Below are 18,817 nucleotides of genomic sequence, written 5' to 3' on the forward strand. Positions count from 1 at the left end.
TTCCCCAAAAATAGTAACTTCTCAATGGAGGAAATACACCTGTATTTGTGACAACATGCAGTCTGTAGTCTTTAATAGTAATGAAATTACACAAGAAAAAAAAAAAAGCAGCCGGGCGGTGGTGGCGCACGCCTTTAATCCCAGCACTCGGGAGGCAGAGCCAGGCGGATCTCTGTGAGTTCGAGGCCAGCCTGGGCTACCAAGTGAGTTCCAGGAAAAGGCGCAAAGCTACACAGAGAAACCCTGTCTCGAAAAACCAAAAAAAAAAAAAAAAAAAAAGCCGGTGGTGGTGGCGCACGCCGGTAGGATTTGCTGAAGGAGGCGGAGGCAGGAGGATCACGAGTTCGAGGCCAGCCTGGGCTACACATTTTTAAAGCTGGGCGTGGTGGCGCACGCCTTTAATCCCAGCACTTGGGAGGCAGAGGCAGGCGGATCTCTGTGAGTTCGAGGCCAGCCTGGGCTACCAAGTGAGCTCCAGGAAAGGCGCAAAGCTACGCAGAGAAACCCTGTCTCGAAAAACCAAAAAAAAAAAAAAGCAAATGCCCAATAAGAAAACTGTTAATTATATCAGAAAACACTATGATTTGGCTCTTTAAAAGAAATGCCAAATCACTTGTGAACATTAAAATATTTGCATTTGGCTTAAATCACTTAGGAACATAAAATATTTGCTATACATTATTTGATTATAATTATGTCAAAATTTATCTAAGATTTTCTAAATCGAAGTGTCTTACGATTAAAACATGATTAGCTGCATCTTGTAAAGAGGAAGCGAGCAGCTGGGGGAGAATGTCACCACCCACCCCACTGGAAGTCTCAGCCACAGGAATGCATCAGTGATACTCTGGGATTCAGTTAGCAGAGCTGGCATCTGAGACAATGGCCACTTTCCAGACCCCCCTGCCCAAGTCTGACCATATGTAGACAAAACACTGATACACATAAAATAAATCACGTTTGTTTGTTTTTTTGAAAAGGAGCCGGGCAGTGGTGGCACGTGCCTTTAATCCCAGCACTAGGAAAGCAGAGGCAGATGCACCTCTGTGAGGCCAGCCTGGTCTACAGAGTGGGTCCCAGGACAGCCAGGGCTACACAGAGAAACCCTGTCTTAAAAACCAAAAATAAATAAGTAAAATAGATTTAAAAAAAACAATGTGCAGCTACCTAGATCGAAACTGATTGGTTTGCTACAGAAGATGAAGGCTTTGTCCCTTCCTCCATAGGAGATCGAGCAGCAGGGCGCCATGAGACCCAGTCGGCCATCAGCACAATGAGAATGGTGCCTTGATCTTAGACAGTCCAAAATTGTGAGCAATTCACTTCTGTTGATTGTTGTTACCCAGTCCATGGCATTTTGTTATAGCAGCCAGAATGAGCTAAGTAAAAAATCCCTGTGGACCTATCATACTTCACATGTGGCTTAAATGTACCATGTGGTGGTGTACACCTTTAATCCCAGCACTATGGAGGCAGAGGCAGGCAGATCTCTGTGAATTCGAGGCCAGCCTGGACTACAGAGTGAGTTCCAGGAAAGGCGCAAAGCTACACAGAGAAACCCTGTTTCAAAAAACAAAACAACAACAACAACAAAAAGTACAATGATGTCTAACTTGTATGCATGTACACATGTGACCATGTAAGTTGGCAGCATGAAGTTGAGATCATACTGATTCCTGGAAATGGAAGAAAAGGGCTGTTTCCACTGCTCTTTAAAGATGTACAAGGCCAGCTTGTAGAGAAAGACAGACTTCAGCTAGCTATAGCTCTGAGCCTTCAAAACAAAACCGCAAACCAGGGGTATGAGATGGCTCAGCAGGTAAAGGCGCTTGCTGCCAAGCTTGATGATCTGAGTTCAATCCCGGGATCCACAGGGTGCAAGGAGAGAAACCACTCCTGGAAGATGTCCTCTGACTTCCAAGTGTGTGCGCAATAAATAAATTTAATGATAAACTTTAAAAATAACTTAAAAATGGTGCCGGTAGTGGTGGCAGACATTTTTAATCCCAACACTCAGGAGGCAGAAGCAGGAGGATCTCTCTGAGTTCAAAGCTAACCTGGTCTACAGAGTGAGTTCCAGGACAGCTAGGGCTACACAGAGAAACCCTGTCTCAAACAAACAACAAAAACAAAAACCTAAAAAAAAATATGTAACAAATACAAGAGATCCAGCCAATAAAGGGCATATGACCTAAACATCTCACCCCATTCAGAATGGATATTAAATATATAACAGAGGATGCCGGAAGGGATGCAGGGTCAAAGAAATATTTCTAAATCCCATGGGACAATGCTACAGTATCAGTGAACCTTGAAAACGTGCTATGGGAAAGAAGCCAGACTCCAAAGGTTATATGCCATGTGGTTACATTTACAGGAAATATTCAGAAGTGGTGTCTATGGAAGAGTTTATTAATGGCTGCCTAGGATGTGGGGGTGAAGTGAGAAGATGGAAAAGTGATAGCTAACGTGTGTGCGCGTGCGTGTGCGTGTGCGTGTGCGTGTGCGTGTGTGTGTGTGTGTGTGTGTGTGTGTGTGTGTGTGTGTGTTGGTGTCGGTGAGGACAGTGATGAAATGTTCTAACATTGACTGTGATGCTGGCTGCATATACTCTGTGAATATCCTAAAAGCTACTGAACTGGATACGTGGGCATTCGAGAGTGACTTTGGCATCAGAAAAGCCTCTGTCTTCTTAGGGTGAGGGGTACAGCTCTGGTAAGGCATACGCTCTGCGTGCATAAGACCCTGAGTTTGATCCCCAACATCAACCATGACATCTGCCTGAAAGGCACAGCAGGTGCATAGTAAGAAGAAAAGGGAAGAGAGGAAATAAAGACCAGACTCGTCTTCCAAATGCGAGAGACTGTGGACTTGGGGATCGACATGGTTTGAATTTCATCCTTGCCAGATGTCGAGTATGGGACCACAGTGGGGTTTGAGTCAACTCTTCAAGCTATGCAACATAGGTTTTTGGTTTTGGTTTGGTTGGTTGGTTTTTTGTTTTACTTTGTTTTTTGTAGTTGTTGTTGTTTATTTTTTTTGTTTTTGTATGCAGCACACACCATATATCTTTTTTATTTTGTGTGACAGGGTCTTACACTGTAACCCTGGGTGCGCTTGAACTAGAAGTCATCCTCCTGCCTCTGCTTCCTGAGAGCTGGGATTGGTGTGAGCCACCATACCCAGCCTTACCACACACACTTGACTATAGTGAGTTAGCAAGGCGGCTCAGTGGGTAAGGGAGCTTGCAGGCAAGCCTGTCAACCTGACTGCTCTCCCTGAGACCTACAGGGTAGAAGGAGAGAACTGACTCTGGCACACACACACACACACAAACGCATGCACTCACACACACTCATACACATGCATACTCATACATACACATGCATACTCACACACATGTGCACACACACAAGGATACATACACTAAATGTAATTAAACAAATAGGTTAAACTGGTCACAGTACCAGGAAGGCCATGGTAGAGTCCAGCTTCCTCACTTTGGGTTTTGGGTTGGAACCCTTACATAGCACACACACACACACACACACACACCCTGATTAAAAACACAAATATTCAAGTCAGATGTGGTGAGTCACACCTTTAATCCCAGCACTCAGGAGGGAGAGGCAGGTGGATCTCTAGGAGTTGAGGCCAGCCTGGGCTACATAAAGAGTTCCAGACCAGCCAGGGCTATATGGTGAGACCCTATCTCAAAACAATAACAAACAAAACTCAACCAGCAGAACATATACCTGCAGATCTGAAATGTTTACCCTAGTCTCATGGCAATTGTATTCCTTCTTGACTACAAGAAACTAGTCCTGGACCCTCACTCATCCCTTTGCTGGGAAGAGCTTCCGGTTCAGTTAGCTCTGTCCTTCCTGAGTAAGTGAGGTACTGTTTTAAAACTGGGTAGCTGGGGGAAGAGCAGCTGTGAACCACTTGGTGGTAATGGTAGCAACAGCACTCAGCTAAACATACTGAGGGACACACACATTTATCTGATCACTACCGCGGAGGCGTGGACTCCAGATCAGGTCCCTGCGAAACTGCTTTCCACACTGTCGACTGGCCCCATTCAGGATCACCCTCTACCCGGAGGTGCATGCTAGTCCACAAACAGAGGCTTGTGTCTCAGACTCTATTATCTGGTGTAGTTTACTGACTTTGGAGAGAAATGGTGGGCTGTAGAACACCATTTTCTACTGATGGTTCATCAGTAGAAAAATCAATGTGAGTGATGTGTGCCAGTAATCCCACCACTCAGGAAGCTAAAGAAGAAGCATCATGAGTTTAAGGCCAGCCTGGGCTACACTGTGAGACTCTGTCTCAAAAAAAATAAAATAAAAACAAGAAACAAGAATGCCACCACCACCTAATAATGTGCATTTTCCTTCCTCTTTGCCCAGATTCCAACACTGTTTCTCCTGCTATCAGCCAGCCAAGCATCAACCAGGATTAAGATCCAGAAATAAATCACAACTAAGGGAGAAATCCAGTGTCAGCCAAACCCTCAGGGTATCTTAGACTTCGCCGGAAAACAAGAGTCCACACCTAGAAGAACAAAGTTGTCACATGTCTGACTATGGCTTAACTACTTAGGTCACAGGCAGACAAGAGAACCGGCCCATTTATGACCCAAATCCTCTATACAGCACGGCAATCATTAGCTGTGTGGAAAAGAAAATGTACAACCTTCTTGTTTCTTTCTGCTTTCCCAGACAGGACTGTCGGGGAATATTATTTTAAAGTGTGTTACTATTGTTTATATTGCATTATGTTTATCTCTGTGAAGCTGTGTTACTATGCCTGTCTAAAACACCTGATGGTCTAATAAAGAGCTGAACGGCCAATAGCAAGGCAGGAGAAAGGATAGGCGGGGCTGGTGGGTAGAGAGAATAAACAGAAGGAGAAAACTGGGAGAGGGGAGAAGGAAGTAGCCAGAGAAGGAGGAGGACTCCAGGGACCAGCCACCCAGCTACACAGTAAGCCACGAAGTAAGAGTAAGATTTACAGAAGTAAGAGAACGGGAAAGGCCCAGAGGCAAAAGGTAGCTGGGATAATTTAAAGTTAAGTAAAGCTGGCTAGAAATAATCCAAGCTAAGGCCAGGCATTCATAAATATAAATAAGCCTCTGTGAGTGATTTATTTGGGAGCTGGGTGGCAGGCCCCCCAAAAGAGTAAAAAATACCAACAACAACACAGGGCCTCATTTAGCCCAGGCTAGCCTTGAACCCATATGTAGCCAAAGGTGACTTTGAAATTCTGATTCTCTTGCATTAGCCTCCCTAATTCAGGAATTACAGGCATGCACTACCCCTCCACTATAAAAGATACCTAGCTTTCCAGGGATTACAGGCAGGTCTGTGTATGCTGTAAAACCACCGATACAATGTATCTATCATCTGCAAAGAAGTAAACACTTATTGCATCTACTTACAACATAAGGGGAAGAGCATACTTCCGTGGACACATGTAGACAGGGGGCTTATCTTTCATAAAGGATAAATTGAGCCAAGTAAGTCTCTCTCCTGAGAAAGCACACACAGCCATGGTGTATATGTAAATATGCAAGCCTGGCCTCACCCCACACACAAGGCAAGGGTCCCACTGACAAGCCTCGTCATGGAGAATCCTGGAGCAACTGTTCCCCCTGACCCCAGGGACATCTCTGAGTTAAAACTTCTAAGGTCATTGACCTCATCATCTCAGGCTCCGTAAGCAAGTAAGAAAGAAGGTTTTCACCAAGACCTCCGGCCAATTCAACCAGAAGTTATTAACATTTTCAGGACCAAAATGAAGCACGAAAGTCCCAAGCAGATCCCATTAGCAACTGTTAGGCAGACCACACACACTTAGATGTGTCAACCAGTCTGAATCCAATGCAGTGCATACACCTTCAACACAGAGCATCTGAGCGCTAAAAGAATTTACGCTCTCCGTCTCCGGCTTGGGAATTTTTTGCCAATGGCTACAATATCGTTACAGGGTCTTACGGCCCCTTGCAGCCCCATAAGGAGGCTTAATTAAACCACGAGGGCACACTCATTCCTACACATAAAACTGAAGGACCCAATTAACCAGCCCCCTCCCGCTTAAAAGTTCCAGGGAGAGAAATGAACCGTCAACTCTACCTGCTATTACATTTCCTTTGATACTTAAAAAAACAAAACTTAGGAATTTAAGAAGCCTAGAGGGGGCTGGAGAGCTGCTTCAGCGGTTAAGAGCACTTGCTCAGTTGCTAGCACCCACGGGTGGCTCACAAACATCTGTAACTACAGGCGGAGGTGACCTGAAGCCCCCTTCTGACCACCATGGGCACTGAACCCACATAGTGCGCTTACATGCATGCAAGCAAAACACACATGAAATAAAATATATATATACACACACACACACACACACACACACACACACACACACACACACATATATATATATATATATATATATATTTCAAAGTCTAGAAGATAGAGCTTTAGGAGCTTAAAAGAAACAAAGCTCGTGATAATAATACTCAAAAATCAGATTACCCAGCAGGGTGTGGTTGTGCACACCTTTAACCCCAGCACTCAAGAGGCAGAGGCAGGTGGATCTCTCTGAATTTGAGGCTAGCCTGATCTACAAAATGAGTTCCAGGACAGCCAGGGCTACACAGAGAAACCTTGTTTAGAAAACCTAAAAGAAAAAAGGAATCAGATAACACAACGGGAAGAAGGCTCGGTTAGAAGGCAAGCCCGAGGACCTGACTTCCGTCCCCACAAGCCACACAATCCCAAATGTGGCGGCCTGCCTGGGAATCCCAGGGATGGCAGGGGTGGAGTCAAGAAGGTCGCTAGGGTTCACTTCCGGCCAGACTAGCCTAAATTGCTCAGCTTCAAACCAACGAGAGATTCTGTCTCAAAGGAGGTGGACACTTTCTTGAGGATGCCACTCAAGGTTGTCTACACATACATACACTCACTTTAAAACACCACTTACCATGAGAATCCTCTCGGGCAGTTCTCTGAGTTAAAGGAAAAGGTTGGGCCAGCAAGGAGGCTCAGTAGGTAAAGGTGTCTGCTGTCAAACCTGCAGCCCTAAGTTCAATCCCTCCTCAAAGTGGTCCTCTGGCCACCACACACAAACACCAAGGTGAGCAACACACACACACACACACACACACACACACACACACACACACACACACACGAAAATGTAGTAAAAGTTTTTAAAGAGGAATGTCATTCATATTTCATACCTACTTTGCAAAAAGCTTAGAGGAATATGTTTGCCACAAGAAACACTCAGGATAGACACTCACACAGCCTCCGGCGAGGATTTCCGCCGGCAGAGGGATGGAGCCATCTCTTTTGGTAAACTTGTCCCGGACAAAATCATTTACCTAATTAGAAAGACAAGATCAGCTCATCAGAATTTCCTGCCACTTCCTCTGCTGGCACACACCGTCCTATTTCCAAATTATCAAAACACTTGTCTCGTGCTAAAAGTCAGATTTTACCAAATGTCTCCACAACTGTGAAAATCCTTACAAGCCCCTTAACAGTGTGCCAATCCCACCAGTATTGATTGATCTTGCTTTTGGCTTCACGACAATCTAAGTAAGTGACATCAGACCAGTGACAAGAAACTTACTGTCAGCTTAATGGCTTTTTCTGGTGCGACTCCGATCAGCTGTGGAATCAGACCTGGACAGAAGGAGAGGATCATGTCTTTACATGAGTGGACAAGCCCAACAAGGAAGTGTTTTCTTCCAAGTTACCCACCAAGTAGCTCAAAGTTTTCATCTACATGGGAAAAAGGGATTATCCTAAAAAAATCCTAAATATATATTTAAAAAATCCTATGTATTGTATAAATATATAAGTCACACACACACATATATATATATGTATATAATTTACCAATCAAAAATAACGTCATTTTTGAAGCTATAAGTGTTTTTCTTTAACATCCTTAAAGATACATAAATAAATAAAACCCCTCTAGCCAACATCTTCCCTAAAGTACACCAGAAAAGAATGGAGTCTCTGGGTTTTTCCACTCCGTAACTGAATTTCTCCCGCTGCCCAGCAGCACACGCAGACAGTTTACAGAAGCCAGTGCCTTAGGCTTGGAGAGACGCTCAGGGCAGTGTGCTTTCAACACAGCTAGGTTTCGCTACAGACAGACAGCCTCGCTGCACAGTGCATGGCTGCTACTCACTATCTGCCCCCCTTAGCTTCTCTGAAGAGAAGCCCAGCATTCAGCACTCATGTATTTTAAAGAAAGCTAAGACTGTAAAGAAAAAAAAATGCAGCTTTTAGTACCAGTTTGTATCTTCTACAAGAGAAAACATATGCCACTTATATTTTCATTTACTAATATATGTCAAGCTTAAGACATTTTAAAAGACTCTTCTCAAAACAAAAGAAATCATTATGCTTAGAAAGCTTCATTTCCCAGGCTGGCTAAGAACTGGGAAAGAACAGGCATAAGTAAACAACTCCATCTGGAGACGCCCGTGGAGCTCTGCTTTCTAGAGCATGCAGGTTTACCAAGTTGTTGGCTTCTTTCCTTTTCCTTTTCCTTCTTTTTTTTTTTTTTTTTTTTTTTTTTTTTTGCATACATGTTTTAAAGATGCTAACAATAAACACATCTTATGGCTTTAAAAGCAGGGGGAGTGATACTCGTGACTGCACGCTTCCTTGGAAGGTGCCAATGAGTGATTTTCTGGGAGCTGAGAGCCAGCAAGTAGTCGTGCATACAGGCTACTGTCAGTCACACTGAATTACCAACGACAAACACAGGCCGTGCACACCTTCTGCGGGCCGCAGACTGATCTAAAAGAACAAATCAGCAGATGGCAGTCTTAACATTCTCCCTTCCTGATGAGCAGAGACCCTATTACTTTGAGCCTCGCTCCAGAGCCACGGTGTCAGCATGTGTATTTGTTTTCCAACTTTCCTCCCCAAAGCTCGTGGAATGTTAATAAAGTACTGATTTGTGTCATTTTATCATTGTTGCCTGCAAAAGAAATTTAGCTAGTCTGTCAACAACTCTGTCAATCATCTGACAGAATAATGGGCCAGTTCTAAGCAATATACGACAATCTCAACAATCACTGTGCTCCCAGGCAGGGCTCCGACAATCACTCCGTAATACAAAAGTCTCTCATTTAAAGGACCCATTTTATCAGCTTAGATCCTCACCAAAGTCAACAGCAACCACCCCTGCTTGCAGTATTGCACCCTCTTAATTAATATGATAGCACTTCCAAACAAAACCTTCTAGAAGTATCTATCTACTGAGAAGGCTATCCAAGGCACGGCTAGAGTCCTTCTAATAGTTCTCTGTAGACACCCTTTGTAACGTAAAGCCACGCTAATTAAGAGAAAGGTCATTATTCAATAATGAAAGATTGGAGATGTCAAAGAAATAAACAACTTTAGTGCCATCCGCCCATGATTCCCCCATTAAGTAAGACCTAGGTGCGAAGAGCTGAGTCCATTTAAAACAAGTCTTTGCACGGCCAGCGCCAGACCCCTGGGACAGTGGCCGCTGTTGACCCTGCAGTACAAGTCACGCAGCTGGGATCTGCAGAGCCAAAAACGTTCTGAATATCTGAGCAAATTTCACTCTACTCGCTTCAGAAGCGGGGCATTTGAGCCTATTTACTCCATACACGGTGCCCACAACAGACATGCCAACGGCCTTCTTCGCCTCTAAATGTGTCCACTCAAACGCCTGACGGCGATGCCAACTACAGGTGCTTGTTCTCCTGCCCGTCTGTTCGATCCCAGTCTCTCTTTCCTAGGAAGAGCTCTGAGCCAAACAGCTCGACAGAGCTCAGAAGGAGCTGGGGATGAATAAGCCTGGGAATGCAGGCACGTACAGTAAATTACACAACCGCCCGGGACCAGAGCATGTGAAGAGTGGTTCAAAGAATTCCAAGTGGCGCCCAAAGGGATTAAAATATTAATCTCCCCCGCAAAGGAACCCTAAATTCTAATGTGAAAACATGTAGATGAAAGCCACCCGCTCTCCAAGAAGACAAGTTCCTACAAAGCCCCATTTGGGCCCGGGGAGAATTCTACACGGGGCTGCCGCCGGGGCTGGGCGCTCAGGAAAAGTCACCCCGCGAGAGAAGAGAGGAGAGAAGAGAGGAACGCTCTGCTCTGCCTGCCATGGGGGGGAAGGGGACCCAGCTGAAGCTTGGGGCCCTAGGGTTTCCCTGCCTTTTAAAAATTCAGATGACCCAACTGGAAAAGACTTATCACGGGTCCCCTTGGAAAAGACAAAAACAAAAAATAAAAATAAAAAATAAAAACCCTCATCTTCACGCAGCACCTGGCTTCAATTTCACGGGGAATGAGTGTGAGGACAGTACTCCTCTCTACATCTCTGTTGGCCCGTGCCCTCAGAGAGCACACTTACTTACACGGGATTTGGATCCCAAGAATTAAAAACAGCAGGAAGGAGAAGGGCACACCTGTTTGTAGACTAATATTGCTAGTCCCCAGAAGATGGCAACTCGGGAAAAAGTACAGAGGGGATGGGGGTGGGGGCGGGGGAGGGGAACAGCCCTAACTGGTCTCATAACAAGGGAGTTACATCTACGGATGGTGACGGGAAAATCACCAACTCCCGCGGCTGAGATCTGCCCACTCACCTCGGTAGAGTCCAAAGAAACCCTCATAACGCAGCACTTTCTTAAAGCAGTCGAAGCTGTTCTTGTACATCAGCTCCCCGACCACAGAGCCAGTGCCACGCTGGTTTTGCATCCGGGTCTTCACCAGATCTATGGGATACACCGCAGTGGCCCCCACAGCTACAAACAGAACAATTTTTAGGTTTAACAAGAGGAACACAATTAGATGGAGTGTCCACAAGGACATCAAACCTCATTTCCACAGGTGAGAAATAAACATAGTGTCTATTCTTACAAAAGAGCCTCAACTTACTACACTTTTTCCTTCAATTATTAATAGAGCCAAAAAAAAGCTCCATAGCTCAGAGGTAGTTCTTACCTAGCATGTGGGAGGACCTAAAAAAATCTTTGATATCTTTGGTCTATGAGTTAGAAAGTAGATTCTCAAATCACCACCAACCAACATTAGAAAACCAGCTCCGTTTCCCTTAGTGACACTAAACTATTATGCATGGGCACCATTTCTTTTCATTTTCTATTAAATGCCTAAATATTACACCTACTCCTTCTTCATAACTGTGAAATGACGGGACATAAGCTAAGTGGTTGTGATTTTACAGTTTAGTTCACTGAAGCATTTTAGTAAATTAATCTAAGCTCTAGCCATTCTCTGGAGGAAAAATCCTCCACAAGATCCTGCCCCTATGTATGGAACTGGGTTGAAAATCAAACACACAAACAAAAACTTACAGTCCTGCTTTAGAATTTCTTGGGGATTGAAATATTTCATGTTCTGATTTTGGGCTGTTGAAAACCAGAACATACTTGGCACCTTCTAAAACTGAGGCTGAAAAAAAAAATCCTAGTCACCAGTTCCAGCTTGCTTTGAAAGTTCAGGAGCATTTTAATCATTTTTGGAGGTTCTTCTCAACAAAGCAATTTCAGGTTTTATATATTTTCTTTGTAGATTACTTAAGTAAAATCAGTCTTGGGCTGGGGAGGTGGCTCAGGAGGCAAAGGTGCCTGCCACCGAGTGTGACAACCTGAGTTAATCCTTGGACCCCACACAGTGGAAGGAGAGAACCGACTCTGGCCAAGTTGACCTCCGACCTCCACATGCACACCATGATGGCACATGTTCACATATGCACACACAAAAATGGAAACCTTTTTAATGGGCTCTCTAATTTCTGCTGTGAGCAGAGAGAAGAGGAGAGATTCTTTTTAGCAAATAAACAACGTATCTGGACACTCTTAAGCCAGAGAAAAGAGAGAAAAATCACAAGTTCACCGCTGTGACTCTCTGTGAGAGGCTGTTTCATTTCACGAATTTCTGAGTTTGCATCTCAGATCTCGGCCTCCTCCCTGCCCCAAGCCTGACCCCATAAACTCCATTTTTAGTCTCCGTTTTTCACGCTGGTCTTAACTGATGTAATTAAGGTGAGTGCACAGCGATGCACTTCTGACTCTTCCGTCATTACTGAGGTTTTATGCTGAAGACAGACTGGAGCCAGAAGGGCCACAGCCAGGCTATGACAAGTCCCCCTGAAATCAAGAGCCTTCGGAAAGCCCCGCAGTCCTGACCCCCAGGAACAATGAACTGCACCTTCCCTGAGCTGTCCAATCTGCTGGGATAGTGTTACAGCAAGACCAGCCAGCAGCATGGCACTTACCTCCAGCAACCGAGCCCAGAGTGAACCTGTAAGCAGACTCGGCAATCTGGAGCCAGATAGGCCTGCCCAAGCCAGGAGATTGCTGCGGGGAGGGAGAAAACAGAAAAAGAAAAAAAAAGCCTGAAAAAGTATTCTGCAGGTGAAAAAACAAACAAACAAACAAACAAACAAACTACAATTTGGCATTTTTCGAGTTTAAAAAAAGAAACTTTAAAACTGAACGCACACAGGAAAAGAAATACCTCGGGGCCAGAGAAGTGGCTCAATTAAGAGTGCTCACTGCTCTTGCAGAGGACCCAGTTTGGGCTCCCAGCACCCACACCGTGGTGCACTATCACCTGTAACTTTAGTCCAGGGAATCCAAGGCCCTCTTCTGACCTCCAAGGGCACCAAGCACACATGTGGTACACCGATACATGTGTTCTCCAAACACTCAAAAACATAAAATAAACTAAAGAAAAAAAAAACATACCCAGCAAAATGCAGAGTAGCTTTTTCTTGACTTTCACACATGGACGGCCACTGGGGAACACATATTATCCTTGAGAGGTTTGTGTTTGCTTGTGTGCGCAGTACTGGGGGTTGATTCCAGGGCTGGGCAAGCATCGTTATCACTGAGACCCATTTCTAGACCTCCCCGAAGTGAACTCTTAGGTAAGCAAATACAGCAGCATACACCATTTACTCCTCTCTAACTACATTGAAAATTTGAACTACTTTGCTGTTTTTAACATTGAATCACTCGCTCACTGTCCATGCAGTGAGGTAGGGAGGTATAGTCAGCCATAGCTCACATGTGGGTGTCAGAAGACCACTACAGCAATCAATTCTTCCCTTCCACCAGGTGGGTTCTGAGGAGCAAACTAAGATTGTCAGCCTTGGTGGCAAGTGCCTTTACATGCTGAGCCATCTTATCAACCCCCTTTATTATGTTTTTTGTGACAAAGTCTCAGACCCTAGGCTGGCCCTGAACTTACTATATAGCTGAGGATATCCCTAAATCACTGACCCTCCTGTCTCCCAAGTGCTAGAATTACAGGCATGAACTGCCCATACCAAATTATCTTCCTTCTAGAAATGTATTAAAATTGCCTAGTGTGATGAGCAGGCCTTTAATCTCAGCACTCAGGGGAAAGAGGCAGGCAGATCTCTATGAGTTCCAGGCCAGAGAAGATGGATCACATCTAAAACCTCTAATGACTACTGTCCTACCCACATTCACAGTTCTAACAAAATCAATGGTAATAGTAAGATAAAACAATGGAATAAATCTCCTTGTGATTCAGATGCTAGTCCATGGGCCCTGCACCTGGATAACTTGTCTATATCAATGTGTGAGTCTGGACTTCCTGTTTTTAGTATGAAAACATCTACACTCTACAAGATAATGGAACAAAGGAATAAAATATCTACTTTGTTGTAAGGAGCTTTTCAAAAAGAAGAGGAACAGGAGGAGGAGGCAGCATCATCATCTGATGAGATGGTCCAGCAGCCAAGGTGCTCGATGTACAAGCCTTATGGTCTGAGTTTGATCCCTGGAACCCACGGTGAAAGGAGAGAACTTACTCCTGAAAGATGTCCTCCAAGCTCCACACATGTGACACACGTGAGTCTGCACTCACACACACACACACATACAAATACAGTCACAGTAAACAAAACTAAAAAATTAAAGCCATTAGCTGGACATGGTGAGTCAGACATCAATTCTAAAGGGAATGGAGGTGGGAGATTCACAAGTTCAAGGTCATTGTTAGTTACAGGGTAAGCTCACGGCCCATCTGGGCTTTGGGAGACTATCTCGAGAGGAAAAAAAGCTGAATTTCGGAATACAGACTAAAGCTAAGCATTAGGGTGCACACCTGTCATCCCAGCTACTCAGACAGCCAAAGCTGTCGGATCAAGAGTCCAAAGCTGGACAGATGGATCAGTGGCTAAGACTGGCCGCTCTTCCAGAGGACGCAGGTTCATTTCCCAACACCCACACGGTGGCTCACAACCACCTAAAACCCCAATTCCAAGGATGCCCTCTTCTGGCCTCCAAAAGCACTACATGCACATACATATATACATATACATACATACACACATACATACCTATATACATACAGGCAAAACATAAAACATAAAATAAATGTTTTAAAAATAAATTCAAGGCAGATCTGGGGTCCAAAGTGGGACACTATCTTAAAAAAGGGGTAAACGTTTTTTTTTTTTTTTCAAAAAATAATAGGTCTATGATCCCAAAGGAGCATCAAGTGACCACTAATTCCCTTATTCACATGGGCGTTTTCTTCTGCATTCAACAATATAGATTTTTCTTTCAACTCCCTATCTTCAAAGAGTGTTTATAAGCCCTGCAAAATCCTAGGAAAACTGAAGGATTATTCTGTGCTTTAATTCTTAGCTAAAACATCTCAAACTATAAATACCCAAATGCCTTTTGACAGAAACATCACCTTCATTCCCATTAAATAGCATTTGTAAGAAAACATTCGAGAGTGGGGTTACTGAGATGTTTTTTCTGAAGGCTTAGTTATCACTACAACTTATAGTTCCCTTGTATTCAGCTATGAAAATTAATGTAATTAGTGCTATAGGTTTCACATCATGAATATTCATAAAAGGAATGTCCCCATAGCTGTCTTCCCAATTAATGACTATGTGCTGAATTTTTAGCATTTAGGCTGAAAGAAAATACTCAGCACTACAAAGATCACCTACCGGGAGCAAACGGCCAAAGGCAAAGGCACTTTCTCCTTTAAGGTTATGATCATGACTGTGAAGGTTGATATTTAACAAGGCTAATTAAGTGGGTTTTCAAAGCAAAACAGAGTTGAGACTCTTAAATGATTTTAACTGGCTCCCTCAGGAATTTGAGATTTTATTTGAAGAGAGGTCCATTTTTTTTTCTTTTTCTTCCCCCCTTTTTAAAAATTCTGGGTGTCTTTGTTTTTGTTAAATGTAGGATGGTATTGTGTCAATGTGATGGGAATCAAGCCTACACCAGGCTGCTTTCTGTAGGTTGCCAACCCAATGGAGAGAAGGCCTCTTCCAACAACACGTACTAGTGTGGGAAAACAAGGATGGCCCCAGTGTCTGAGAACAGCAGGGCTGGGCTCTCCACGAGCTAAGTGTGTGGTCAGAGGAGCAAGGCAGGGCGAGGAAACACAGAACAGCCGCTCCAAACCACATCTGTGACATCCCAACCCTCCACTGCAGTTCAAAGTAAGGCTGAAACCCAAAGCTATGAAAGAACAGAAGGACCAAGCAGGTAGAGGGGAACTGTAGACTTGAATCATTTTCTTGTTTCCATCCATAAAACAATGTATGTATACTTTCCTCTCAGCATGAGGGGGTTCAGATGCATTAAAGACTGCAGTATCTTCCAATCTAAAATTTTTAAAGAGATAAATGACTAATAACTAAATAATAGCTTGCATATAAATCTGATTTCTTCCTTTTAGAGAACAGGCTTCACTTTTGTGGAACTAATCAGTAAAATGTAATGTTTTCCTCCATGTATTCACAAATCCAAGACCAAAGACAGTCCATGAGACTATAAACTGCACAAAGAGACAAAATCCTAAGACTAAGGAACAGCATTTGTGAAATAAAAATGCAATCAACCCAGTAATGTCGGGGTCAGTGATTCTCAACCTGTGGGTCTCAACTCCTTTGGGGGAGTTTCATATCAGATATTTATATTACGATTCATAACAGTAGCAAAATGACAGTTATGAAGTAGTAACAAAAATAGTTTTATGGTTGGGGGTCAGCACAGCATGGGGAACTGGATTAAAGGGTCACAGCATTAGGAAGGCTGAGATCCACTGACCTAGCAGAGCACAACTCAGCTCATTTTGAACAAACTGCCTAGAGCTTTAATATAATTTCACATAGAAGCAACAGAGAGAGAGAGAGAGAGAGAGAGAGAGAGAGAGAGACAGAGCTATATGCCCAAGAAGGTTCATATAGATCATTTATCCCATACAGTTGAAAATGTAAATGTGGGGGACCCCCTGAAAGAGAAAGAGGAGGTTGGTTTGCCCATTCTCACACAGGAACAGCCTGGTTTGGGGAGATAGGGACATAGCTCGGTCAGTACAATACCTGTCTAGCATGAACCCTGGGTTCAATCCCCAGCACTCATAAAACAGGTGTGCTCCTCCCAAGGATAGAGAGATAACACTGTACAGTATCTGTTCACAATTACGTTTTTCAAAATTCAAGAGTAATTTTCACAAATTTGTAGAATAAAATATGAAGTTCAATTTACTAAGAACTCTTTAAATAGTTCAATGTCTTAAGTATTTTTTTATGCTATAAAATTTTATTTTAAAAAATCACCAAGCTGGGCGGTGATGACACACGACTTTAATCCCAGCACTCGGGAGGCAGAGGCAGGCGGATCTCTGTGAGTTCGAGGCCAGCCTGGTCTCCAAAGTGAGTTCCAGGAAAGGCGCAAAGCTACACAGAGAAACCCTGTCATGAAAAAACAAAAAACAAACAAACAGAACAGAAAGGGGAGAAACTGGTAGCAGAAAGCAAGAATTTGGGGAGAGGGGAACAAGAAAGCTAAACTGCAGATCATCACAGCTCTCAGAGGAAGCACAACTGTGAGTGCAGACGCCATTTCCCTGCGCTTCACCTGAGTCAGAGGTCCCTGTTGATTGTTAAGGAGGAACTGGAAATCCTAACTGGTTTCAGAAAGCAGTTCCGAGGAGCCCATGCAGAAGGAACATTTCCTACCACCCTTCTCCAAAGCCAAGACCTCTTTCTCTGCTTGTTGTGTTTTTTGTTTGGAGTCCGGGTCTTGCCATATAGCTCAGGCTGGCCTTGAACTCGTGGCAATCCTTCTGCCTCAGCTTCCTAGTGCTGGGTTATAGGCACTTATCATCATAGCCGGCGGAGTACTTTGATTTCTCATTAACCTAACTGACAAAGTGAATAACAGCAAATCCACCCTGGCTACTCACCCAGGAGTCACCCGAGGAGAAGGGGCAGCCTGCCCCTTACCACCCCACGTGTCCTCTGTCCTTCTGCCCCACATTCCCTCCCCATCTCCCTGCCATCACACAGCCTCATAAAGAACCATGAGAAACAGAGGTTCTTCAAGGAGAAGCCCAGTGAAGCCCAGGAGGAAGAGGCCAGCTCCCCTAACCCTCAGCCCCCACAAGGTCCGTGGACCTCTGCTACAACTGAAGCTTGCCCAAATGCTTAGAGGTCCAGGATTCCACTTAAAACAAGGCTTCATTAAAAAATGGTTCCATTCTGTCTTGGAGGTCATCTCAAGGGTCTGACATTTCTACCTTACAAGACATGCCTCCCCCCCCCCTCCCGCTTTTTTTTTTTTTTTTTTATTTTCGAGACAGGGTTTCTCTGTGTAGCTTTGGTGCCTTCCCTGGAACTCGCTCTGTAGCCCAGGCTGGCCTCAAACTCACAGAGATCCGCCTGCCTCTGCCTCCCGAGTGCTGGGATTAAAGGTGTGCGCCGCCACCGCCCGGCAACCATTTTTATTATGTTTAATGTTAAGGAAAAGAAATTTCTTTCTGGTTCACTCATTAGGTACATTTCCTTTTTCCTCTTGTAATCTTTTAGGCACAATCACAGTGACGGTATGTTTCAATTGCAAAATGCTTTGTACTTAAAACAACTATACACATACATAAATACACACACACACACACACACACACACACACACACACACACACATCAGCTTAACTATACAAAGTGGCCTGAACACTAATCTTTAAAGGTAATTAGGCAAATGACTGGAAAGGAAGTCACACCCACGGCTGTTTGAACTCCTTATCTTAATAAGCTAGAAGAATGAAACTCAAAAACTAGTCAAAATATCTAGTGCAGGTGTGGGCGATAATTCAGTCAATGGAAGCTCTGAGGCAGAGCTCTGGGGTCTTTAATATTCATGCCGACTGAAGTCTTTAGGCTTGTCACGCCCACCCAGGTCAGCACTGTTGACGTCTTGTGTAGTCACCAACTGCCCATACCTGTCTCTGAAGTTCTGCCAGGTTGTAAGGCAAGGCCCCCTCAGCCAGCGGAGCTATTCTCTCGATGTCTGCCAGAGTCAAGCGCCTGACGAGAGGCAAAGAGAACGGTTAGATCCCGACAGACCCCTCACATGGAACACACCTTTCTCCTCCCTGAAGAGCTAGCATTTAAGGGGGCTATTTCCTTGTTCACGTTTTTATGACCATTTTAGTGAGGAGAAAAAAAACAATAAGCTTTTGGATCTTATTCACAACAAAAGCAAGGCCTCCGGAGATCACTGAGGAGGGAGGGATCTAAGGAGACTCCAGTGATGGGCCCTAGCAGCCAAAGCGAAGGGCCACAAACCCTCGCCATAATGCCGAAGTCCCCAGGGTCCCAGAAGGAAGGTTAGAAACAAGAAGGATCAATGCGGTTGGCTGCCTTCAAGAGAAGGCACAGGAGAGGAAGGAGCCTTCTTCTCTTTTACATTATTCCTCCTCAAAGCCCTGGAGTTTTGA

The 18,817-nt window shown here is 44.3% G+C and overlaps 1 protein-coding gene across 3 annotated transcripts in view; it reads right to left on the bottom strand.

The window, feature by feature from the left end:
• Slc25a12 (solute carrier family 25 member 12) overlaps window positions 1–18,817 on the bottom strand; it is an 88,573-nt gene that overhangs the window by 12,280 nt on the left and 57,476 nt on the right. For all 3 annotated transcript variants that reach the window (XM_006972416.4, XM_076569649.1, XM_042275451.2), the window contains 5 exons: window positions 18,320–18,404; window positions 12,307–12,388; window positions 10,655–10,813; window positions 7,639–7,691; window positions 7,307–7,387 (listed from right to left, as the gene is read on the bottom strand). In XM_006972416.4, coding sequence (XP_006972478.1) covers window positions 7,307–7,387; window positions 7,639–7,691; window positions 10,655–10,813; window positions 12,307–12,388; window positions 18,320–18,404 — 460 coding nt within the window. The remainder of the gene's footprint in view (window positions 1–7,306; window positions 7,388–7,638; window positions 7,692–10,654; window positions 10,814–12,306; window positions 12,389–18,319; window positions 18,405–18,817) is intronic.

This window comes from Peromyscus maniculatus, chromosome 4, assembly GCF_049852395.1.
Source record: "Peromyscus maniculatus bairdii isolate BWxNUB_F1_BW_parent chromosome 4, HU_Pman_BW_mat_3.1, whole genome shotgun sequence".
Classification (NCBI taxonomy): domain Eukaryota; kingdom Metazoa; phylum Chordata; class Mammalia; order Rodentia; family Cricetidae; genus Peromyscus; species Peromyscus maniculatus.